The 25,072-nt window shown below is 43.8% G+C and overlaps 1 protein-coding gene across 2 annotated transcripts in view; it reads left to right on the forward strand.

Moving 5' to 3' along the window:
• The window catches only part of MREG (melanoregulin), a gene marked incomplete at both ends in the record, with an annotated part of 65,422 nt that overhangs the window by 6,616 nt on the left and 33,734 nt on the right, over positions 1–25,072 (forward strand). For both annotated transcript variants that reach the window (XM_079710126.1, XM_079710127.1), the window contains one exon: positions 16,086–16,245. In XM_079710126.1, coding sequence (XP_079566252.1) covers positions 16,086–16,245 — 160 coding nt within the window. The remainder of the gene's footprint in view (positions 1–16,085; positions 16,246–25,072) is intronic.

Genomic DNA, 25,072 nt, shown 5'->3' on the forward strand with positions numbered 1-25,072 from the left:
GCACAGGCTCCGAACGTGCAGGCTCAGCGGCCATGGCTCACGGGCCCAGCCGCTCCGCGGCATGTGGGATCTTCCCAGACCGGGGCACAAACCCGTGTCCCCTGCATCGGCAGGCGGACTCTCAACCACTGCGCCACTGGGGAAGCCCAAAGCACTGGATTTTATTTCACTTTTATAGCAGAGCTTTCTTCCATCAGTGATGAAAGCATTCTCTTGCCTTGTAAAAATCCACACCTAAGCATGAGCTGTGCCCCTTGAATTTATGTGATTCTGGAGGCGCAGCTGCAGTCACCTTTAAGCAGAGAGATGCCCAAATCCTCTGTCCATGAGAAAGTCTATCACCAGATGACATCCAATATGGACATCAGAGGCCTGGAGAAGTCTAAAATGGAAAGAAGTGCAGTGTCAATGACACTCGCTAAAGCATCTTCCACGAGGCTTACTTGGAACTTTTCAGGGAAGTATAATTCTTACTCTCTGATTTATTGGCTATTAATAACTGATAAGCATCACATGTCCAGTTGTTCAAAAGCAGAAGGAGAAAAGGAAAGAATGAGCAAACCATGGCTGAGTTTTTATTCGTGGCTCTCTCTTCAGCTCCCTAAGTGAACCTAACAATCTTCCAAATCTGTTTTGCTCCCTGCTCTTCTCAATGCCCACCTGCAGCTTTCATTCCTAATAACAGAATTTATGCACACATTTGTGGGCAGTGAATGGAGAACGGATGTCAGTGTTTTATTTTTCTACAGTGCCTGGAATTCCCATTAGGGGAAAAGAAAATAAAACCTCAGTTTGCTCTTGATGGTTGTTTTATGCCCATAAAGAGGGGCTGTTCAGAGGAGGAACTAATCGGGGCCTGTGAGTGTCGGCCACAGAATTGAATTTTCCTGATGATAAAGAAATGGTTCAGTCGGGACTTCCTTGGCAGTCCACTGGTTAAGACTCCGCGCTTCCACTGCAGGGGGCGCGGGTTCGATCCCTAGACCCCTGGTCTGGAAACTAAGATCCCACATGCCTTGCTGTGCAGCCAAAAAAAAAAAAAAGAAATGGTTCCGCGTGAGTCATATTGCTCCAGCATGTCGAAGAGGGCGATAGATTGAAGTCGTGATGTGCGCCTTCCCGTCAAGCTCTGCTGATCCTTTTTTTTTTTAACATCTTTATTGGAGTATAATTGCTTTACATTGTTGTGTTAGTTGCTGCTGTATAACAAAGTGAATCAGCTATTTGTATACATATATCCCCATATCCCCTCCCTCTTGCATCTCCCTCCCACCTTCCCTATCCCACCCCTCTAGGTGGTCACAAAACACCAAGCAGATCTCCTTGTGCTATGTGGCTGCTTCCCACTAACTATCTGTTTTACATTTGGTAGTGTATATAAGTCCATGCCACTCTCTCACCTCGTCCCAGCTCACCCTTCCCCTCCCTGTGCCCTCAAGTCCATTCTCTATGTCTGCATCTTTATTCCTGTCCTGCCCCTAGGTTCTTCAGAACCTTTTTTTTTTCTAGATTCCATATATATGTGTTAGCATACGGTATTTGTTTTTCTCTTTCTGACTTACTTCCCTCTGTATGACAGACTCTAGGTCCATCCACCTCACTACAAATAACTCAATTTCGTTTCTTTTTATGGCTGAGTAATATTCCATTGTATATATGTGCCACATCACCTTTATCCATTCATCTGTCAGTGGACACTTAGGTTGCTTCCATGTCCTGGCTATTGTAAATAGTGCTGCAATGAACATTGTGGTACATGACTCATTTTGAGTTATGGTTTTCTCAGGGTATATGCCCAGTAGTGGGATTGCTGGGTCATATGGTAGTTCTATTTTTAGTTTTTTAAGGAACCTCCATACTGTTCTCCATAGTGGCTGTATCAATTTACATTCCCACCAACAGTGCAAGAGGGTTCCCTTTTCTCCACACCCTCTCCAGCAATGACTGTAGATTTTTTGATGATGGCCATTCTGACCGGTATGAGGTGATACCTCATTGTAGTTTTGATTTGCATTTCTCTGATGATTAGTGATGCTGAGCATCCTTTCATGTGTTTATTGGCAATCTGTTTATCTTCTTTGGAGAAATGTCTATTTAGGTCTTCTGCCCATTTTTGGATTGGGTTGTTTTTTTGATATTGAACTGCATGAGCTGCTTGTATATTTTGGATATTAATCCTTTGTCAGTTGCTTCATTTGCAAATATTTTCTCCCATTCTGAGGGTTGTCTTTTCATCTTGTTTATGGTCTCCTTTGCTGTGCAAAAGCTTTACAGTTTCATTAGGTCCCACTTGTTTATTTTTGTTTATATTTCCATTTCTCTAGGAGGTGGGTCAAAAAGGACCTTGCTGTGATTTATGTCATAGAGTGTTCTGCCTATGTTTTCCTCTAAGAGTTTTATAGTGTCTGGTCTTATATTTAGGTCTTTAATCCATTTTGAGTTTATATTTGTGTATGGTGTTAGGGAGTGTTCTAACTTCATTCTTTTGCATGTAGCTGTCCAGTTTTCCCAGCACCACTTATTGAAGAGGCTGTCTTTTCTCCATTGTATATTCTTTCCTCCTTTATCAAAAATAATGTGACCATATGTGTATGTTTATCTCTGGGCTTTCTATCCTGTTCCATTCATCTATATTTCTGTTTTTGTGCCAGTACCTTACTGTCTTGATTACTGTAGCTTTGTAGTATAGTCTGAAGTCAGTGAGCCTGATTCCTCAGGCTCTGTTTTTCTTTCTCAAGATTGCTTTGGCTATTTGGGGTCTTTTGTGTTTCCATAGAAATTGTGAAATTTTTTGTTCTAGTTCTGTGAAAAATGCCATTAGTGCTTTGATAGGGATTGCACTGAATCTGTAGATTGCTTTGTGTAGTGTAGTCATTTTCACAATGTTGTTTCTTCCTATCCAAGAACATGGTATTTCTCTCCATCTGTTTGTATCATCTTTAATTTCTTTCATCAGTGTCTCATAGTTTTCTGCATACAGGTCTTTTGTCTCCTTAGGTTGGTTTATTCCTAGGTATTTTATTCTTTTTGTTGCAAAAATGGTAAATGGGAGTGTTTACTTAATTTTTCTTTCAGATTTTTCATCATTAGTGTATAGGAATGCAAGAGATTTCTGTGCATTAATTTTGTATCCTACTACTTTACCAAATTCATTGATTAGCTCTATTAGTTTTCTGGTAGCATCTTTAGGATTCTTTATGTATAGTAACATGTCATCTGCAAACAATGACCATTTTACTTTTCTGATTTGGATTCCTTTTATTTCTTTTTCGTCTCTGAGTACTGTGGCTAAAACTTCCAAAACTATGTTGAATAATAGTGGTGAGAGTGGGAAACCTTTTCTTGTTCCTGATCTTAGTGGAAATGGTTTCAGTTTTTCACCATTGAGAACGATGTTAGCTGTGGGTTTGTCATATATGGCCTTTATTATGTTGAGGTAAGCTCCCTCTATGCTTACTTTCTGGAGAGTTCTTATCATAAATGAGTGTTGAATTTTGTCAAAAGCTTTTTCTGCATCTATTGAGATGATCATATGGGTTTTATCCTTCTATTTCTTAATATGGTGTATCACATTGATTTATTTGCATATACTGAAGAATCCTTGCATTCCTGGGATAAACCCCACTTGATCATGGTGTCTGATCCTTTTAATATGCTGTTGGATTCTGTTTGCTAGTATTTTGCTGAGGATTTTTGCATCTTCGTTCATCAGTGATACTGGTCTGTAGTTTTTTTTTTTGTGACATCTTTGTCTGGTTTTGGTATCAGGGTGATGGTGGCCTCATAGAATGAGTTTGGGAGTGTTTCTTCTTCTGCTGTATTTTGGAAGAGTTTGAGAAGGATAGGTGTTAGCTCTTCTCTAAATGTTTGATAGAATTCGCCTGTGAAGCCATCTGGTCCTGGACTTTTGTTTGTTAGAAGATTTTTAATCACAGTTTCCATTTCAGTGCTTGTGGTTAGTCTGTTTATATTTTCTATTTCTTCCTGGTTCAGTCTTGGAAGGTTGTGCTTTTCTAAGAATTTGTCCATTTCTTCCAGGTTGTCCATTTTATTGGCATATAGTTGCTTGTAGTAATCTCTCATGATCCTTTATATTTCTGCAGTGTCAGTTGTTACTTCTCTTTCATTTCTAATTCTATTGATTTGATCTGATCTTTATAATTTCTTTCTTTTTGATTACTTTGGGGTTTTTTTGTTCTTCTTTCTCTGAGCGCTTTAGGTGTAAGTTTAGGTTGTTTATTTGAGATGTTTCTTGTTTCTTGAGGTAGGATTGTATTGCTGTAAACTTCCCTCTTAGAACTGCTTTTTCTGCATCTCATAGGTTTTGCACCATCGTCTTTTCATTGTCATTTGTTTCTAGGTATTTTTTGATTTCCTCAGTGATCTCTTGGTTATTTAGTAGTGTATTGTTTAGCCTCCATGTGTTTGTATTTTCTACAGTTTATTTCCTATAATTGATATCTAGTCTCATAGCGTTGTGGTCGGAAAAGATACTTGATTCGATTTCAATTTTCTTAAATTTCCTTATTTATTTTCATTTTGGTTGATCTGTCCATTGGTGAAAGTGGGGTGTTAAAGTCCTCTAATATTGTTGTGTTACTCTTGATTTCCCCTTTTATGGCTGTTAGCATTTTCCTTATGTATTGAGGTGCTCCTATGTTGGGTACATAAATATTTACAATTGTTATATCTTCCTCTTGCATTGATCCCTTGATCATCATGTAGTGTCCTTCTTTGTCTCTTGTAATAGTCTTTATTTTAAAGTCTATTTGTCTGATATGAGAATTGCTACTTCAGTTTTCTTTTGATTTCCATTTCCATAGAATATCTTTTTCCATCCCTCACTTTCAGTCTGTATGTGTCCCTAGGTCTGAAGTGGGTCTCTTGTAGACAGCATATATACAGGTCTTGTTTTTGTATCCATTCAGCCAGTCTGTTTTTTTTGGTTGGAGCATTTAATCCATTTACATTTAAGGTAATTATCAATATGTATGTTTCTATTACCATGTTCTTAATTGTTTGGGGTTTTTTTTTTTTTTTTTGTAGGTCTTTTCCTTTTCTTGTCTTTCCTGCCTAGAGAAGTTCCTTTAGCATTTGTTTTAAAGCTGGTTTGGTTATGCTGAATTCTCTTAGCTTTTGCTTGTCTGTAAAGGTTTTAATTTCTCCATCAAATCTGAATGAGATCCTTGCTGGGTAGAGTAATCTTGGTTGTAGGTTTTTCCCTCTCATCACTTTAAATAGGTCCTGCCACTCCCTTCTGGCTTGCAGAGTTTGTGCTGAAAGATCAGCTCTTAACCTTATGGGGATTCCCTTGTATGTTATTTGTCGCTTTTCCTTTGTTGCTTTTAATAGTTTTTCTTTGTATTTAATTTTTGATAGTTTGATTAACGTGTGTCTTGGCATGTTTCTTCTTGGATTTATCCTGTATGGGACTCTCTGCTCTTCTTGGACTTGCTTGACTATTTCCTTTCCCATATTAGGGAAGTTTTCAACTATAATCTCTTCAAATATTTTGTCACAGCTTTTCTATTTCTCTTTTGCTTCTGGGACCCCTATAATTCGAATGTTGGTGCATTTAATGTTGTTCCAGAGGTCTCTGAGACTGTCCTCAATTCTTTTCATTTCTTTTTCTTTATTCTGCTCTGCAGTAGTTATTTCCACTATTTTATCTTCCAGGTCACTTATCCGTTCTTCTGCCTCAGTTATTCTGCTATTGATTCCTTCTAGAGAATTTTAAATTTCATTTATTATGTTGATCATCATTGTTCGTTTGCTCTTTAGTTTTTCTAAGTCCTTGTTAAATGTTTCTTGTATTTTCTCCATTCTATTTTCAAGATTTGGGATCATCTTTACTATCATTACTCTGAATTCTTTTTCAGGTAGACTGCCTATTTCCTCTTCATTTGTTTGGTCTGGTGGATTTTTACCTTGCTCCTTCATCTGATGCGTATTTCTCTGTCTTCTCATTTTGCTTAACTTACTGTGTTTGGGGTCTCCTTTTCTCAGGCTGCAGGTTCGTAGGTCCCGTTGTTTTTGGTGTCTGCCCACAGTGGGTAAGGTTGGTTCAGTGGCTTGTGTAGGCTTCCTGGTGGAGGGGGCTGGTGCCTGTGTTCTGGTGGATGAGGCTGGATCTTCTCTTTGTGGTGGGCAGGACTGTGTCCAGTGGTGTGTTTTGGGTTGTCTGTGAACTTGGTATGATTTTAGGCAGCCTCTCTGCTAATGGGTGAGGTTGTGTTCCTGTCTTGCTAGTTGTTTTGCATGGGGTGTCCAGCACTGGACCTTGCTGGTCATTGAGTGGACCTGTGTCTTAGCATTGAAATGGAGATTTCTGGGAGAGCTCTCGCTGATTGATATTACATTGGGCCAGGAGGTCTCTGGTCCAATGTCTGAACTCAGCTCTCCCACTCAGAGACTGAGACCTGACGCCTGGCCAGAGCACCAAGACCCTTATTAGCTGAAATGCCAAGCAGAATGCCTTTATGGAAGAGTCTCTGCTGATCCTTTATAGGTTGTCTGTAGCACTTAGGTCATACCAGTCATTGTCATAAGTGCTTTATATCTATTAATTAAATCCTCACCATAACCCTATGAGGTATGGTCAGTTCTTGTGAGTCATAGTAGTTACATTCTATGGTCACTGCGAATACTGAAATAAAGAATCATGGCTCCAAGGGGAAAATCCAGGGTTAGGTCCCTGAGAGCTAATTCATCAACTGGTCAGTATATAACCTTGTTTTATTGTGTTTCCGCTTAAAGACACCTTATTAAATATATATTGTCGATTCATTAACATTGAACTGACAGCCAATAGCTCTATAATTCATGCCTCAATGAAGCTTATCTAACACATGATTTTTAGCACTTCAGCACTATGCTTGGGAGCTAAACAGCGAAATCACCAACAAAAATGCAAAAAAATGTGGCACTAATAGACCACAAAAAGGACACTTGTTCCCAGTACAAGAGTGGAAACATGAGAACTTGTGCCTCGGATACTGCAAAAGCACCATGAGTATTGATTTGGGGATCACAGATACATTTTAGTGAGTGGGCCAGTTTGCAAATATGGAATCTGGGAATAGTGAGGCTGTGTTGTAATTACATCTGTAATCCCTACTTGATAGCAGAAGAAACTGAGGCCCAAGAACTTCAGTAGCTTGCTCAGGGGCACTCACGGCCAAGCTGGAATTCAAGTCCTGTTCTACTTCAGTTCCATAGAAAGAGTAGAGCCCTCCTAGGGTGCAGGAAGGTGTGTGTCTAGCTGCTTATGTGGTGTGTTCTAGACATGGTGTTTGAAGTCTGAGACCTGCCCTGAATTGTTATAGCTTGGGGTCCAGAGACACTGGCTTATTTTTCTCTCTTAAGGCTGTGAAGCCAGGGGCCAGTGGGAAAGAAGGGTGATGGCTTGAAGACATTTAAGAGGTCATCACCACCAATTCTAGGACAGTAATCTTTCGCATGTCTAGAATCTTTCATTTCACCATGTGGACTCACATGAGCTCCAAGCTGATCAAATTGTCTTCTACCTTTGGAAGGCTTTAAAACATGTTGACTAATGTGCTAGTGTCAGTGGGATCTCTCATACTGGGGCCCAGATGGCCTGACTCTTTTCCCGTAATCTGCTGCTGGGTTACCTGAGCTGATGCAACTAACTCACCCAGGTCTTTCTGCACTGCCCGCAGTTACAAGGCCCGTAGCCCTGGGCCAGGCAGTGACTCTTAAGAAGTGACTGCAGAGGCACCAAGGATTCCTGTTGCAGGAAGGTGCGCCTGGCTGGAAGAGTCCACTCCAAGAGTTGTACTTTAACTTTCTCGAAAGACAGAGGAGAGAGGGGGGAGGGTCCTGCATGCTGTTCCCAGAAACTGGGCCTCAGGTCAAGAAGTAGGAGGTACACGCTTTACCGGGAAGTCAGCCGCTCAGAATTCATCTGAGGATGACTTTTAAAGATTTGCTTCCCAGGCAACCCCCAGCATCCTTCTTCCCTTTTTGTGAGTTGTGTTGTGTTAGTCAGTCTTGGTGACATTGGAAGTTCCTGAGAAGATATTTCTTTCTCGTACATATCCTTTGATCTAGGTTTCCTGGAACTTTTTATTCTCTAGATATCTTGAAGTGATCTTGCCACTACACCTTTGTTTAAAAAGTGAATTCTGCCTAAATGTTGGGTAAAATAGCTTGTTATGTTGGCAGTGGAAGTCCTTTTCGGTCTGGTTAATACATGTTTGTTTTGTGACAATAATATGCTGTGCACTCTATTCTTTGGTGTCTTTTTTTAGGAAATAATTTTGGTGAGACAGTATGTATCTAAAGAACCCCTGTACTCACTGGAAAGGAATAAGAGTTTACTGAATTGTCTCTCACTTATTTTTTTTTCCTTAACTTTTAAAGTTTTGTGTTTGTATATCAGAGACTGAAAACATACAAACATATGTACAGTGTAAAGAACAACTATAAAGTGGATATTCCTGTAACCACCGCCCAAGGCAAGAGATAGCTATCGGCAGCCCCACATCTCTCACCCCTGATTGTATCTAGACTTTTGTGATAGTCATCTCCTTGCTTTTCTTTATAGCTTTACCACCTATGTATGCATCATAAAAATGTTCTTTAGTTTTGCCTGCTTTTAAACTTTACATACATAGGATCAAACTGTGTATGTTCTCGCCATCCAAGTTGGTACATGTAGTTGGTGGTTCTCACTGCTTTATAGTATATTTCCTTTGGTTCACCCATTCTTCTGTTGGTGGACTTTTGGGTGGTTTCCAGTTTGGGGCTATTATGCATGGTTTCGATTTTAAAGTCAGCACACAAGGGGAAATTGTTCATCCTTTAGCCATACTGGCCTTCTCCTGGGTCCTCAAATACACCAAGCACGCGCTGTCTCAGAGTCCTCCCTGCCTGGAATGTTCTTTCTCCACTTACCTGTCTGGGAAACTCCCTCACTTGATTCAGGTCTCTGCTCAAAGTCCTTTTATCAGAAAATTCTTCCCTGACCATCCTCTTTAAAACAGTACTCTTCGCCCTCTCTCTGTCCCTTAGCCACCGTGTATTCCTTCAGAGCCCTGATCACCACCAGACGTAAACATATGTGCTTACTGTCTGCTTCCTCTGGAAGACTCTTAAGCCCCACCTTCATGAATTTAAGCAGCTCAGACATGTTAGGAACTTGTCTGGAGAGTGGATTCCAGCCTCATTTCTACCATTCAGAGCCCTGTGAAGTTGGGAAATTGCAGTTCATTCATTCAGCAAATTGAGCATCTACTAAGTGCCAGGTCCTAGTCTAAGTATTCCAGATACATCACTGAGCAAATGAGATACAGATCCTGTCCTCAGGGGGCTTTTATTGTAGTGTGTGTGTGTGGGGGGTGGCACAATAAGCAGTAAACGTAATAAGTAAATTAGAGGATAAATAAGTCCACTTGTCCCTCAGTATCTGCAGGGGATTCATCCCCCCCACCTCCCCCAACCCAGGGACACAGAACTCATGGATGTGGAGGTGGAGCAGGGGCAGGGGAGCATGCTTGCTATTTTACACAGGTTGGTCTGAGTAGGCCTCATCGAGGAAGGGATGTTTAAACAGCGATTTGAAGGAGGGGAGGGAGTGAGGCATATGGACTTCTGGGGGAATATATTGCAGGTAGAAGAAGCAGCCAGTGCAGGGGCCCCGAAATGGCAGTGTGACTGGTGGGTTCAGGGAACAGCGAAGAGGCCAGAGTGGCTGGTGTGTCACGAGGGGATTATAGACCATTGTATGACCTTGGCTTATATTCTAAGTCAAATGGGAGTCACTGGAGGGTTTTGAGGGAGGGGGTGACATGATCTGATTTACATATTAAAAGGATCCCTTTGATTGTGTTAAGAACTGCGAATTGGTGGAGGCAATGGTAGGAAGAGGTAGATCAGTGAAAAAAAACTGCAGGAATTCTTTTGCAAGACACAGGTGCCTTGGCTTGGAAAGGGGTAGTGGTAGAGGTGGGTATTTGTTTAATGTATTGTTAATAGGATTTTCTGTTGGATTAGATGTTAGGGATGAGAGAACCAAGGATTTTGGCCTGAGCTACCGGAAGGTTGGATTTCCCATCATCTGGGTGGGGAGGCTGCTGATGGGGAGGTTTGAAGGGAAGGTCAGGGGCTTGGTCCACCATGTTGAGCTTGAGCTGTCTGCTAGCCATCCGTATGGAGATGAGAAGAAGGCAGGTAGATGCAGGAGTCTGGGACTTGGGGGCGAGGTCTGAGCTGGGGCTACAGGTATGGGTTTGAGAATCTTCCTCAAGAGGATGGTATTTAAAGCCATGAGACTGGTATGACATGCCCGGGGGTGAATATAAACAGGGAAGAGACCAAGGGCTGAGTCTGATCTTCCTGAGCCCCAGCGTTTCCTCAGCTGGGAGACATAAAACTCATGTTTCCCCTTCCTACTTCACACACTTCTTGTCAGGACCATCTTCAAGGCTTTAAAGCACTTAACGCAGTGGATGAAAGGCGCGATCACACCGTGCTCTGTTTCAGCCTTGGGATGAGAAGGCGTGAAGGGTGGGAACATGTCAGGGACCGGGGCCCAGAAAAGCACCCAGAGTTTTCCTTCCTGTACTTTGAGAAGGTTGCTACCTCTGGTGTTGAAGGAAGTCATGACAAGCCTTGGTAGTTAAACAATGAGAAAAGCTCCAGAATCTATGGACCGGTGTTTAGACTTGGGGTTAAATAATGTTTAGACATTGAATTAACTTGGTCAGAGTATCTGTCTTGGAAGCAGTGAAGGAAGGAAGGAAAGAACAAGGGAGGGAGGGAGGAAGGAAGGAGGAAAGGAAGGAGGGAGGAAAGGAGGGAGAGAGGAGGGAGAGAAGAGAGGAGGGAGGGAGTAAAAGAAGGAGAGGAGAGGGCTTCCCTGGTGGCGCAGTGGTTGAGAGTCCGCCTGCCGATGCAGGGAACACGGGTTCGTGCCCCGGTCCGGGAAGATCCCACGTGCCGTGGAGCGGCTGGGCCCGTGAGCCATGGCCGCTGAGCCTGCGCGTCCGGAGCCTGTGCTCCGCAACGGGAGAGGCCACAACAGTGAGAGGCCCGCGTACCGCAAAAAAAAAAAAAAAAAAAAAAAAAAAAAAAAAAAAAGAAGGAGAGGGTAAGGACCTTCGCTTCTCCTGCCCCTTCACCAGGAAGTCACCACAGAAGGAGGAAGGGAAAAGTCTGGAAGCCAGGGGCAAAGAGGCAGGCCGGTTCCTAGTGGAGAATCAGATAGGAGGCCTTAGGTAGTCAAGGGGGTCGCACTAAACAGCCTTTTGGGGTCTGTTTTTTGAGACCTTTGTTTGCCCTTTACTGGAGATGTTCTCTCTTCACTGTCAGAGCTTCAGTCTTGGACCAGTGAGGGCTGACGCCCAGCCTGTCTGTGGGGAGAGCAGTAGAGTCACTGGAACCACTGGCCTCAGCAGCGGGCCTGTGAGTGCGTGTTTTGTGGGGCTTTCCAGAAGCTTTCACACACAGTCCTTTGCTGGTAGTGAGGACTCACGGGAAACCCTTGTGAGCAGCTGTAATGCTGAGTGGCACTTAGCATGCAGTCCCCGGGCACGGAGTGCAGTGTTTCTAAGCCTGGAGTCTCCTTTTAGCCCTAGATGGTATTGAAAGAAAAGATTCCCAGGTGATTTGGTCCAGCGCCCTAGGTGGGATTGGGGGTGGAACCTGAGACTTTAATCATCCTACCTTTTGGGAGTAAAAGCAGCCTCTGCTTCGCTTGTGTGTAACTTCAGAGCCATTTCTCAAATGCCCGAGGTTAATAAAATATTTATCAGCAGCAGTTGGTGGCCGGGGGCAAAACGACCACTCTCACTTTCCTCAGAACCTTTTAGAGGTCATTATATGGGGAAGGGAGGGAAAGTGAAGCTCCGATTCAGTGCCCTCTTCCCCCGCCTCTGTCCTCCTGGGGCTTCTGGCTCAGACCCCAGGGCCTTTGCATGGAGCTTTCTTTACACAGGTCCCACAGTCCTTCACAGTTTCAGGAGCACAGAGGTTCCCAAGCTGCTTCTTTAGTTGTTTACTTTAGGCCTTTCTTTGCTCTGGTCTCTTCTTCATCCTAAAGGTTCAAAATAGAGACACACATGTAGAGAACAAACGTATGGACACCAAGGGCGGAAAGTGGGGTGGGGGGGGCAGTGGTGGTTGTGGGATGAATTGGGAGATTGGGATTGACATATATACACCAATATGTATAAAATAGATAACTAGTAAGAACCTGCTATGTAAAAAAAAATAAATAAAATAAAATTCAAAAAAAAGAAAAAAAAAAACTAACAAAGTGGATGCTGCCTTGACTGGCTGGCGGAGCAGGACGGAAGGAATGGGGACCAGGGATCCCAGGAGCCAGGCTGGTCTGACAGGTCCTTCCCTCATTCACTTTCACCTTGACCGGTGTTTTGGTGAAATTATTAAGGATTTATTTAGCAGTGAACCCCACTATGTCTGTGCCCCCAAAGAAACCTGACTTGTAACTCTAACAGATGAGAAGAAGGTGGTGGGAGTGAGGTCCAGGTGAGGTAGGCAGCCAAGCAGAGTAGGGGCTGCACTGCAGAGGAGGGCAGCCTAGACCCCGAGCTTGAGAGCATCACCCTGGGTGAGAGTCATTGCTCACCCAGGGGCAGAAGCCCTTGGTTCTCTTCCCTGTTTTATATCGTGCCCTGGGGGTGGGCGGATTAGTGACTAGGAAGAGTCTGAGGCTCACGGGACTTCAGGGGAGCACTGCTCCTAATTAGGGGGACCTGGGGAGGCACTACCTGTCTGGAGACATCCGCACAGGCCCGACGCTGACCTGCCTACAGGGGTTGTAAGTTAAGGATGAGAGGCTACTGTTTGACCTTGGCTGGAGTCACACGTGTATGGGGGTGGTGGGGGGAGAAGAGAGAAAGAGAAGACAGAGAGATTGATTGATTAATTGTGAGAGGGTAGGAGCAACTGACCAGGGAGGCGGCTGTCTACTCAAAGCATGCAAAGAAACTGTGGGTTATCAAGCAGATAGGGACCAAGATAGCTTATTCTTGGTCAAATGTTGTCTATGACTGCTTATTCAGGTGGGTACCGGCCAATGTCTAAACCTCCTGCTCTAGGGAAGTTTTACTAAGCTATGTCCGGGATTTCCTTTAGCACGTTGGGATCACAGCTCAGTTTGTTCCATTTAAGTATTGGATACTTAATACTTTTAACACTTTTAAAGCAGCTACTCTGTGCCCACCCCCGCCAGGTGATGTGGGATGTGAAAGAAATACTGGGTACAATCCCTGCCCTAGAGGAATGTATCCACTTGATGAAGAGACAAGACTCATACAAATGAAACAAACTTAGGGAAAAATAAAACACCGGTTTTGGAACGTACTTGAATTTTAGGACCCAGGAGGGATGTGTGCTGTGGTGTCAACAGCCAGTGGCTGCAGCTCCTGGTGAAAGCTGTGCCCCCCGGGGTCTGGATGCCTTGAGGAGAAGCCCCGGGGGAATTTGCCGGTTTGCGCGGGGAAACACATGTCGTTGTTACCTGAGCCGCTGCATTTGTGGGTGTATCCCCGTCACAGCACTTGGATTCAGTCTCATGACCGTGGCTGCTTGGAGACGCCCCATCGAGGACCTCGTGCTGGGGGGGACTGTCCGCTGGCTGCCTGTCTGGGGAGAAATCAAACAACTCGTTAGGCTTGTCCCTGCCTGCCAAGTGGGATAGCGTCATCCATCCTTCTGACCTCAGATGGTTGTACAACAGGAGGGATGGAGCGTGGAGGCCCTTGGGTGAGCACCGTGTGGTTTATCACTGGCTGCAAAATCTATTTAGGCAAAAGGAAGTTGGAGTTAATACTCTTCGCGCTCTGACACTGCAGTGCTGCCTGCTCTGGGGAATTTCTCTTTGTCCCAGTGTTCTCTCTCTCTCTCTGGGCTCCCCTGGTCTCTCCAGTCTGCCTTCCACCCCTGCTCCTTTCGTCACTCCCTGCTTGTTCCCAGACGCTTCCTCTGATCCCCTGGCTTCTGCAGTGATGGAGATGCACGAGCATTTCTCCCAAGTCTAGAGCTCCCGCCCTGTCCTCACTCCTAAGCCCAGATCCTGATCTCTGTCTGCACGCAGGTCGGCCTTGGCTTCGTCCCAGGTCAAGGCATCGCCCTCACACGGTCAGCGCTGACTCCTCTCCTTCCACCTCTGTGCCGCTGTCCCCAGTCACCAGGGCGGCCACATCTGAGCGTCTCTGATGCTGCTGGAACCCATCCTCTCGCAGCTATTCCCCCTCTCGTTCTCGAGCCCACACCCTTCTTCACTCTCACTCCAACCAGTATTTCGAAACATTTAGAATTAAACATTTACTTAGTTAGCAATAGAACTCCACCTTTCCTACGCCCCAAAGAAATCTTCCCTGTAACTCTAACAAATGAGGTTTAAACAGAGCGGCTTCTTTCTCTCTCCACCCAGGCAGCCCTGCCCATCTCCTGCCGCACTCCTCCCCAGCAGTGGCCCCGAGGCCCCCTGACACCAGGAACTCAAAGAACATGGCAGGAAAGCCACATCTACCCTCTTGTGACAGTTAATTGTGACAGCCTCCTAAGCTATCTCTCTGTTCCTTTTTCGTCCAGGGTTGTTTCTGTAAAACCCAGACCTGACAAGGCTCAAAACCACCTTGATAACTGGTCACCATTCACAGAACAAAGCCTGAACTCCAGCAGATCCTCAGTCTGACCCCAAATCACCTTTTCTTCCCTCCCTCTGGGCCTGTGTGGTTGGGCCTGCATGAACCCTTGGAATTCCCCAGCCCTGCAGGCACTTTAAGCCTCCATACGCTGCTGGTGCTGTTCCCTCTGCCAGGAACACCTTTCCCCGTGCTTCTCTTCCTGAGGAAAGACTGTGTGCTCCTTAGGTCTGGGTTAGAGGTCGTCGCCTCCACGAAACCTTTCTCGAACTTCCTTCTCATCAAACATAATGTGTCACTCCTTCCCTGTTCCTACAATTTTCTGTTTGCCCTTAAAAAAAAAAAAGTACTTACCTCCATGCATTATAGTCACACCAGTAGCAGGGACAATGTGCTCTTTTTTTTTTTTTTGCGGTACGCGGGCCTCTCACTGTTGTGGCCTCTCCCGTTGTGAAGCACAGGCTCCGGACGCGCAGGCTCAGCGGCCATGGCTCATGGGCCCAGACACTCCGCGGCATGTGGGATCTTCCCGGACCGGGGCACGAACCCGTGTCCCCTGCATTGGCAGGCGGACTCTCAACCACTGCGCCACCAGAGAAGCCCCCATATTGTTTATTGAAAGCATTTGGATGTGCATATTTATTACTTAGTTTTCTTGTTGTAGGGAATTTGACAGATACTACATACCATTGCACTCTACATTTACTTCGTTTCCTTGAATTCAGAGCCAGTAGAAAGTTCATCTCTTCGTGTTAATTGTTTTCTTCTTTTAATCACATGAGAATTCTATTCCCCACTGGATTTCTTTTTTTCTTTTTTTTTTTTCTTAGCTGCTGGGGTACTCTGTGCTAAATTTCATGCTTAACATACTAAAATTACCTCTGCCCAGGTATCCTGTTGTATCTGTCCTCTGTTGTTTTTATTATTTATTTATTTATGTTTGGCTGCTCTGGGTCTTCACTGCTGTGTGTGGGCTTTCTCTAGTTGTGGCGAGCGAGGGCTACTCTTCATTGAGGTACATGGGCTTCTCATTGCGGTGGCTTCTCTTGTTGCGGAGCATGAGCTCTAGGTGCGTAGGCTTCAGTAGTTGTGGCTCGCAGGCTCTAGAGCACCGGCTGAGTAGTTGTGGCACACGGGCGTAGTTGCTCCACGGCATGTGGTATCTTCCTGGACCAGGGCTCGAACCTGTGTCCCCTGCATTGGCAGGTGGATTCTTAACCACTACGCCACCGGGGAAGTCCCTCTGTTGTTTTTAAAGTGATTTCTTTGTTGTTCTGTTGTGTTATACTTAATTATTAAAGACAATTCAGATTTTTGTGTTAGGAATACATATATTTATATGTTATATCATATACATTTTTATTTATATTATATATTAGCTACATATGATGTATATATCATATGTAATATACATTACAAAGCCCTTATACCCCCTCTTTTATCCCACAGTGATAACAATCCATATTCTTCCTTTGGAGCCACGCTGGCGAGAGATGATGAAAAGAATCTGTGGAGTGTGCCTCACGATGTGTCCCACACAGAGGCAGACGACGACAGGATCCTCTACAATTTGATCGTTGTTCGTAATCAACAGGCCAAAGATTCAGAGGTAAGCACCTTTTGAGATCTTGCTGTGTGCAGGTGATAATGTCCAGTGAAAAACAGCAATAATGGAGAAGACCAGCTTAGAATAGAGAAAAGAATGAAGGATGAGATGCGTGAAACGTAGGGCAGGTCTTTTAGCAGCATCTAGTTGCTAATTTTAGCTGGTCTTGGTACACCTGTTTAATACACAGATAAGACTGATTTCTAATTGTTACCCTAATGATACAAATTACAGCAGTAGGGAAACAGCAAGGCAGTGCTGTTCAGATCGTGAAAATACTTTATGGTCTTAAATGGCTTAACCAGTCCATCTCTAATCTTTCCAACTATTTCGCAAGCCACCATTAAAGATTCAGACTGAAGGTTGAGAGGTACTTTGCATCATCACTACTTCTGAATTAATGGGGCCTGAATTGTTTTTTTTTTTTTTTGTATCTTCTTAAATTGTGCTTATGGATCAAACAGTGTATCTGCCATATTTGAGGTGATTTTTGTGATAAGGCTTGAAACCACTCTTAATGGACTTTTAATCAAAGTCATTGATATGAGAACACCAGAATATTGAAAAGGAGACAACTTCATAACTGAAGAGAAAACAGCAAAAGGGATGATATTTTATTTTCTCCTTTATTCCAAAAGTAGTATTATAGTACTCTACATAATACAATATAATATTACGTGTATCATTTTCCAAGTAATACAACCTAAGCTTTCTAACTTCTGTGTTCATCTGTTAGTTCTGAGTAGATGCCTATATTAGACATGACTTTATGTTTTCCTTTCTAACATATAGTAATTGAGAAGAACAGAGACATTTAAAACCTCAGGCTTAGGCTATGAAGAAAGGCACCAGAGTGTGTATGTATGGGAGCAGGGTTATCTGGGGTGTGTGTGTGTGTGCCTGTTCATTATCTAGGTTTCTTTATTTCTGCTAATTAATTTGTTAACTGTTTTTCCCCCCAAAAACATGCGTTAGCAGGAGATGATAACTTTAGAAGAGTCACGTGTCCCGGTCCTTTTATTCTGGTGTGACTTGGGATGCCTTTGGGGGGTTGGAGGTGGGCTGAGAGGTGGGGAATGACAGTTGCCTCTGGTTCTTGAGGCCTGGGGGAAGAGTAGGCTGGAGAGTCCCGCAGTAGCTTTGATGAGCCTCCTTTCTTGGGTGTGGAGTGCTGGTAGGGACAACTCCTGCTAGATACCCATCACAGCGCTTAACTCAGAGGCATAGCATATTAGTGGCCATGCACTGCGCTACCCCTGGCTTCCCCAGGCTTCCCCACCGCTATCCTCTCCTCCACTGGTAACATTTAAAGGACATCATAAAGGCTGCTCAGGCCAGGAATAGCCATCCTGGCTGCCCTTCCTGAGCATATGGACAGGAATTCTTGCATGACCTTGTTTTCCTTTTAACGGGAAGCGCTAATCCTTACCCTGCTGTACTGGGCTGACCCGTTAGGGTTTCTGCTGGTGAGAATGGAACTAGTTCTTCTCTTTTCTTCCTTTTCTTTCTCCACTCTGTGCAAAGCTGTGACAGCAATAAGGAAGTGATATATATATATATAGCACACGTTTCTCTGTCTCCCCAGGGCCTCAGGCCAGATGTGAAAGGGCTTTGAAGGGTGTTTGCACTGAGCCTGGCAGCTCTCTCTCGAGGAGCTCCTGTCTCTCTGCCCTGTTTGTCTTTACTTTTGAAAAGGCAGTAGAGGAGGCAACGTGAGCTGCAAAGTGCTCTGAATAAGCACAGCTTCCAAAGCGGCCACCGTGTCATTTCTGTGCTGCTCTTGGACCTGTGTGAAGGGCCTTCCAGAGAGCTTTTTCTTTTTTTTTTTTTTTCTTATTAGCTGAAATTCAATCCTTTATTATTTAGGTACAGAAGAAATAAATAAGAATAGAAGCAATGTCTTTTATCCTATATTTTCCTCAATATGTTGGAAAAAACCTCTTCTTGATTTGAATACAAGTACACCACTACTTTGTCATCTAGGCCATTTAATGTTGTGTAACATGTATATATACAGCACCTCACATTCATATTTAATGGAGTAGTGTACAATGAGTGAGTTCCGGATGTAGAAATGTTCTGTACGTAGTTTGACTGGTAAACTTCTCAGCGGCACGGATTGTGTCTCTATCTTACACTTTACCTTTACTTTAAATGGCTACAGGTCCCAGTTTTGGGAACTTTTTATAACAGTGATTCTCAAACTTGACTGTATATAAGAATTACTTTGAAAATAAGTTTCCTGGACCCCATCCCCAGAGATTTTTTTTTTGAATTTTATTTTATTTTTTTATATAGCAGGTTCTTATTAGCTATCTATTTTATACATATTAGTGTATATATGTCAATCCCGGTCTCCCAATTCTTCCCACCTCCCCTGCCCTGAAGGCTTTTTCTTCTCCTTGCCTAAGAAATGAAGTCAAGTTTAACTCTAGAGGAACTCTGCAACCAGGACAGGCCGTCAGGTCAATAACATGAAGATGTGATGATAATGATTTTATATGAAATGATGTGAAATGTCTCTGTTCATGGTGCTTCCTTTTTTTTCAGGTGTAAAAAAAATACATATACATACACAAGGTATATATAAAATATATTTTAAGGTATGTATGTATACATACATACATAATATATATACATGGTTAAAAATGTTTCTTATATTTTCTTCCAAAAATTTGAAATGCATATAAAAGCATATATTAATATATTAATATATCTATTCATTTTCCCACAGATTGGATCATACATTACATATCATTCTGTGCCCTGCTTTTTTTCCACTTAATAATATATTTTGGACATATTTTCACTTCAATATCTGTAGATTTACCTTAGTGGTTTTGGGGGCTCTCTTGTATTCTATTGCATGAATTCACTCTCATCTATTCAGCCAGTCCCTATTAATATTTAGGTTGATTCAGGTTTTTTGCTATCAGGAGCAGAAGCAATGCTACAGTGGGTATCCATATATACTTGTATGCCCTGCCATAATTTTTTCAGGAGTAGAATTGCTGGATCAAAGAGTATGTGTGGGGCTTCCCTGGTGGCGCAGTGGTTGAGAGTCCGCCTGCCGATGCAGGGGACACGGGTTCGTGCCCCGGTCCAGGAAGATCCCACATGCCATGGAGCGGCTGGGCCCGTGAGCCATGGCCGCTGAGCCTGCGCGTCTGGAGCCTGTGCTCCGCAACGGGAGAGGCCACAACAGTGAGAGGCCCGTGTACCGCAAAAAAAAAAAAAAAAAAGAAAAAAAGAAAAAAGAGTGTGTATTTAAAATGTTGGAATTGTCACACTGCTTCCTTCTTGGGGGAACCTAGGAAAAACACTTCAGGGTGCAAAACTCACTAGCATTGGGAGTTCATCCAGTGTTTAAGAGAAGCAGCTGCTAAGCTCCAGATAGCTGTTTTGCCATGCTGAGGAGGGAATTTCCAGAACTTTGGATTTTTAAGAGAAGCTAAAAATCCAAACTTACATATCAAATGTCCAGATTTTTTTTTTTGCGGTACGCGGGCCTCTCACTGCCGTGGCCTCTCCCGCCGTGGAGCACAGGCTCCGGACGCGCAGGCTCAGCGGCCATGGCTCACGGGCCCAGCCGCTCCGCGGCATGTGGAATCCTCCCGGACCGGGGCACGAACCCGTGTCCCCTGCATCGGCAGGCGGACCCCCAACCACTGCGCCACCAGGGAAGCCCCCAAAATGTCCAGATTTTTAAATGATAGCTCACATTAAAAAAAATGTGTCAGCTAAACAAAATACGTTTATGGGCTACTGATATGTAAGGAATATTTACAATAAGGGCTACTACTACTTAATATTATTGTTATTTTGTTCAGTATGATTGAAAACTGAACTCACCATTGATTTAAAAGGTAGAAGGGGGAAGCTGGGGTTGTTTTAAGTTTGAACATTCATATTGCTTATTTTCTTTTTCATGCAGGGTAAAATTGGTACAAATTTTAATAAAACGGAGGATTTTAGTTTTGAGGGAAAAACAAATTCCACCTACTAAGGAACAAGAAACCCTAGATATTTTTGCATGATACAATTTAGAAGCTCAAGCAAGGCGTTAAGGAAAACTGAACATTATGTTTTTTCTTGAGTAGCAATAGCATGAAAGACCCAGGAACGTCCATATTTGGAATTCTCTGAAAAATGAAGAGTAATTTCAAAACAGTGTGTGCACCACCTACATTCCCTTTCTGAATCTGGAGCTGGTGGAGGAAGGGCTGCAAATATAGTTAAAGCTACATTCGCTGTGTTGTCCCAAATTGGAAAAAAAAAATCAGAAAAGAAGATATATAGAAGAGCAAAGAATGAAGCAAAGGCATGAACTTAAAATTACTTGCAGTGTGAGAAAATAAAACAGTAACATTATTTAATTCTAATATAATCCACTTTCATTTACACAAGGCTTCAAAAGCTTGAAGACTGTCAGCAGAATAACTGATGCATTTACAGATCTCCAAGTAGTGGAAAAATTTTGCTCTTGTCTTTGGCTTTGTAAAATACTTTATGTTTAAGAAATAGTAAACAACCTCAAAATCATGTCACTAAATCATTATCCTTATGTTCATTTTCATTAACGTAGTTGTACTTCATATAACACTCTCTTCTAGGGAGCTTAATAATGGTTAATGAAATATCACTGTACCTTACTTACTTATTTTGTATAAATAATTCTAATCACACTGAACGATCTTGTCCTCCAAGATAATAATGAAAACAGTGCCAAGCACTGTTCAACCACTTGACATAGATTAATGAAGTCCTCTACACAACAACTGTGAGGTGGGTGCTGTGATTCTTTCTATTTGAAGCAACTTGTCCAAGGCCACACAGTTGAAGGTATGGAGTCAGGATTTGAATCTGGGCTTTATGAATCCAGAGACAAAATATATAATGAGCACCACGATTGAAATTGTTAGAGGGGACTAGATATTGTCTGTGATCCCATGTAGATTTCTAAATGCATGAACAGAATCTGTCCAAAGCCTATTTCTGTGACTTTTTGAAACCAATGATATGAAAGTGACTCTCACATCAGTGGAATGAGAGCTATGTTTGGTTTGGGGATCGTGATTGCAGTTCAGGAAGTGGTCCCAGTCATAATACACTTTTCCCAAATGATGCATTTACACAGTGAGTACAGCTGGTTAAGACTGCAACCCAGGGTTTCAGTTTTATTAGCTTCAAGATATTTCATCATGTTTCTTTCCATCCCTTCGTCTCTTTGTTCAGTGTTCTCTGACGTGTTATTTGGTGCCTCTTCTGAAGGTTCAGTAATAGTTCTTTTAGGAGTTCGTGCATGGCTTCAAGATTTTTACTCTGTTAAAGAAGGCTTTTACATTTTTGATTAAGAATGTAAGTACTGGGCCTCCCTGGTGGCGCAGTGGTTGAGAGTCCGCCTGCCAATGCAGGGGATACGGGTTCGTGCCCCGGTCCGGGAGGATCCCATATGCCGCGGAGCGGCTGGGCCCGTGAGCCATGGCCGCTGAGCCTGCGCATCCGGAGCCTGCGCATCCGGAGCCTGTGCTCCGCAACGGGAGAGGCCACAACAGTGAGAGGCCCGCGTACCGGAAAAAAAAAAAAAAAAAAAAAAAAAAGAATGTAAGTACTGGGCTTCCCTGGTGGTGCAGTAGTTGAGAGTCCGCCTGTCGATGCAGGGGACACGGGTTCGTGCCCCGGTCCGGGAAGATCCCACGTGCTGCGGAGCGGCTGGTCCCGTGAGCCATGGCCGCTGAGCGTGCGCGTCCGGAGCCTGTGCTCCGCAATGGGAGAGGCCACAACAGTGAGAGGCCCGCGTACCGCAAAAAAAAAAAAAAAAAAGAATGTAAGTACTGGGCTTCCCTGGTGGCACAGTGGTTAAGAATCCACCTGCCAATGCAGGGGACACGGGTTCGAGCCCTGGTCCGGGGAGATCCCACTTGCCGCGGAGCAACTAAGCCCATGAGCCACAGCTACTGAGCCTGTGCTCTAGAGCCTGCGATCCACAGCTACTGAAGCCCGCGTGCCTAGAGCCCGTGCTCCGCAACAAGAGAAGCCACAGCGATAAGCCCGCGCACCACAGTGAAGAGTAGCCCCCCGCTGGCTGCAACTAGAGAAAGCCCGCCCGCAGACATGAAGACCCAACACAGCCAAAAATAAAAAGTAAATAAAATTAAGAATGTAAGTGCTGAAAATCAAATCGTTTTCATAAACACTTTTAAAGACTATGCTGGTTCAAAATAGGTGATGTTTGTTTGACATAATCGGTGATGGAAATTCTAGGCTTATTTTTAAAGCTATTAAGTAATTGCATGCTGGGAAATGTACGTCGTCCTGATGATGAGTGCCTGTCACTGAGCAAAGCAGTGTTTATACACTGGCAGGAACCATGTGAACACCAGATGCTTGTGTGGCTCAAGCCATCCTGTGAAAACCTGAAAACCTCCCTCTGCTGAACCCCTGGGAACAGCTACATGTTATTATTTTTTAAAACTATAGAGGCAAAAACATAAAATGTTCCTGGTTTACAATTTGTTTGCTCTTCCTGTGTGTCAGGACTCCCTGCTGGCATAGTGTTGTCAGGCATTGTAAACAGTTCCTATACAATGTTTAAGATAGCAACAGAAGTTCCCAGGGGTTTGTTTGCAACATCTGGATTATAGGCTTAGCCTGTCATATCCCTGGTACTAAATGAAAGGGTAAAACAGAGTTAACTGGAATGTTTGGTTGGAGGATGTGAGGCGGTGGGAGAGAGGGTGGGTCCCAGCCACATCGCTCTGCAGCGCTTGGAGGTGGAATGTTCCGGTTGGGCTCTGCACGGCTCCGTCTTAGCAAGTCTCCACTCGCTGGACGAGGCTCTCTCTGGTCAGGCCATCTGACTTCTCAATAAGTGGGTGAACGCTGGCCATGGTTGGCGATAGAACTGCAAGTTTTACGCCAAGCGTGAAGGAGCAAAATAACAGTGGAAAATTGAAGCAATTCTCTAGATCATTCTGGGCTTCTCAAAAGGCCTTTTGTTTGGGGTCCAGATGATCCAGATGGTTGAATGCAACCATTCTTTATTTGACTTTGCTAGTGACTGTTTGGGTTAGAGGGGGAGAGAATAAAAACACTCATTAGGGGCTTCCCTGGTGGCGCAGTGGTTGAGAGTCCGCCTGCTGATGCAGGGGACACGGGTTCGTGCCCCGGTCCGGGAGGATCCCACATGCTGCGGAGCGGCTGGGCCCGTGGGCCATGGCCGCTGAGCCTGCGTGTCTGGAGCCTGTACTCTGCAACGGGAGAGGCCACAACAGTGAGAGGCCCGCGTACTGCAAAAAACAAAACAAAACACTCATTAGGATCTGAGAGTCAAGCCGTCTTACCCTCTGTGTTCTAGGTAATAATATTTATGGAGGATTATGTAGGGTTCTAAACAGTAGCATGCTGCTTAATGCGTGTGTTCCAGGCAAGAACTGAAGCCTCACAGTACCCCTGTGAATGAGGGATTTTGACACATAAGATGAGAGGCTTTTGGTCATCTGTCCAAGGTGTTGGAGTGGGGGAATTGGGATCGTAGTTCAGTCTCTGTGACCTGGAAGCCTGTATGATGGGAAACGTTGCCCCCGTGTCTCTATTGAGCTTACAAAGAGTCTCAGTGGAATCTTTTTGCTCAAAGACAAAGTTACCAAATGGGTGTTAACTTCCTGCCGAGCAGCGGCTCTGGTCTGTGTATCTGTCAACCATTACTCACCCTGCACCAACTGAATCACGGAGTGGACGACTTTAGTATCTATTTAGTATCAACCTGTATTGGGCAGTGCATGTAACATCCTCTAGGTGATGCTGCTTGGGAATTTTTAACACCTTGGGCACCATTCTGGGTACAAAAATCTATTGGACTCCACCGGAAGACATTGTCTGTCTGTCTGTGAGGTTCTTTTCTATTCTTTGCCCACCCCCAACTTTTAAAAAAATATCTAAGCATTTTGGATATTAACATTAAGGTAATCCATGTTTCTTACCGAGTAGGTAGCACATCAAAGCTCTGTGTAATAAGCCAACAGAGTTGAGACAACAAATATTAGAAAACGATGCAGGCAAGGGGAAAATCATTAGATATTCAGTAGCATGTGAGGTGCTGAAAAACATGCCTTTGGAATTAGACAGTTGGGGATAAGAGTCATACCTCTGCCGTGTCCTAAGATGACACTGAATAGTCATTTAAACTCGGGGAGATCATACTAGTTATTGTCCAGTTTGGGACACAGTCACAAGGTCTTAAGAAGAAAGGGGGGTGCTAATATTGAGTATGCCAGGCCAAAGATATAAATTGGGGCTGCCCTAGACAAGCTGGGATATATGATCACCTTTTTTAAAAATTGTGGTAAAATATATAAATAACATAAAATTTGGCATTTTAACCACGTTGTAGTGTCAGTTCAGTGGCATTAAGTACCTTCACATTGCTGGGCAGCCATCACCACCATCCATCTCCAGGACTTTTCATCTTCCCAAACTAGAACTCCATACCCATTAAACGATAACTCCCTATAACCCGTTGCCCCAGTCCCTGGAAACCACCTTTCTACTTTCTGTCTCTGAATTAGACTACTTTAGGTACTGCATATTAATGGAATCATACAATATCTGTCTTTTTGTGACTGGCTCACTTCACTTAGCAAAATGTCCTCAAGGTTCATCCATGTTGTGGCATGTGTTAGAATTTCCTTCCTTTTTAAAGCTGAATAATATTCTATTGTATGTATAAACCACATTTTGTTTATTCATTCTTCTGTCACCAGGCACTTGGGTTGCTTCCAACTTTTGGCCTATGTGAGCAATGCTGCGATGAACGTGGGTGTACAAATAT

This window comes from Hyperoodon ampullatus (genome assembly GCF_949752795.1).
Source record: "Hyperoodon ampullatus genome assembly, chromosome: 8".
Taxonomy (NCBI): domain Eukaryota; kingdom Metazoa; phylum Chordata; class Mammalia; order Artiodactyla; family Ziphiidae; genus Hyperoodon; species Hyperoodon ampullatus.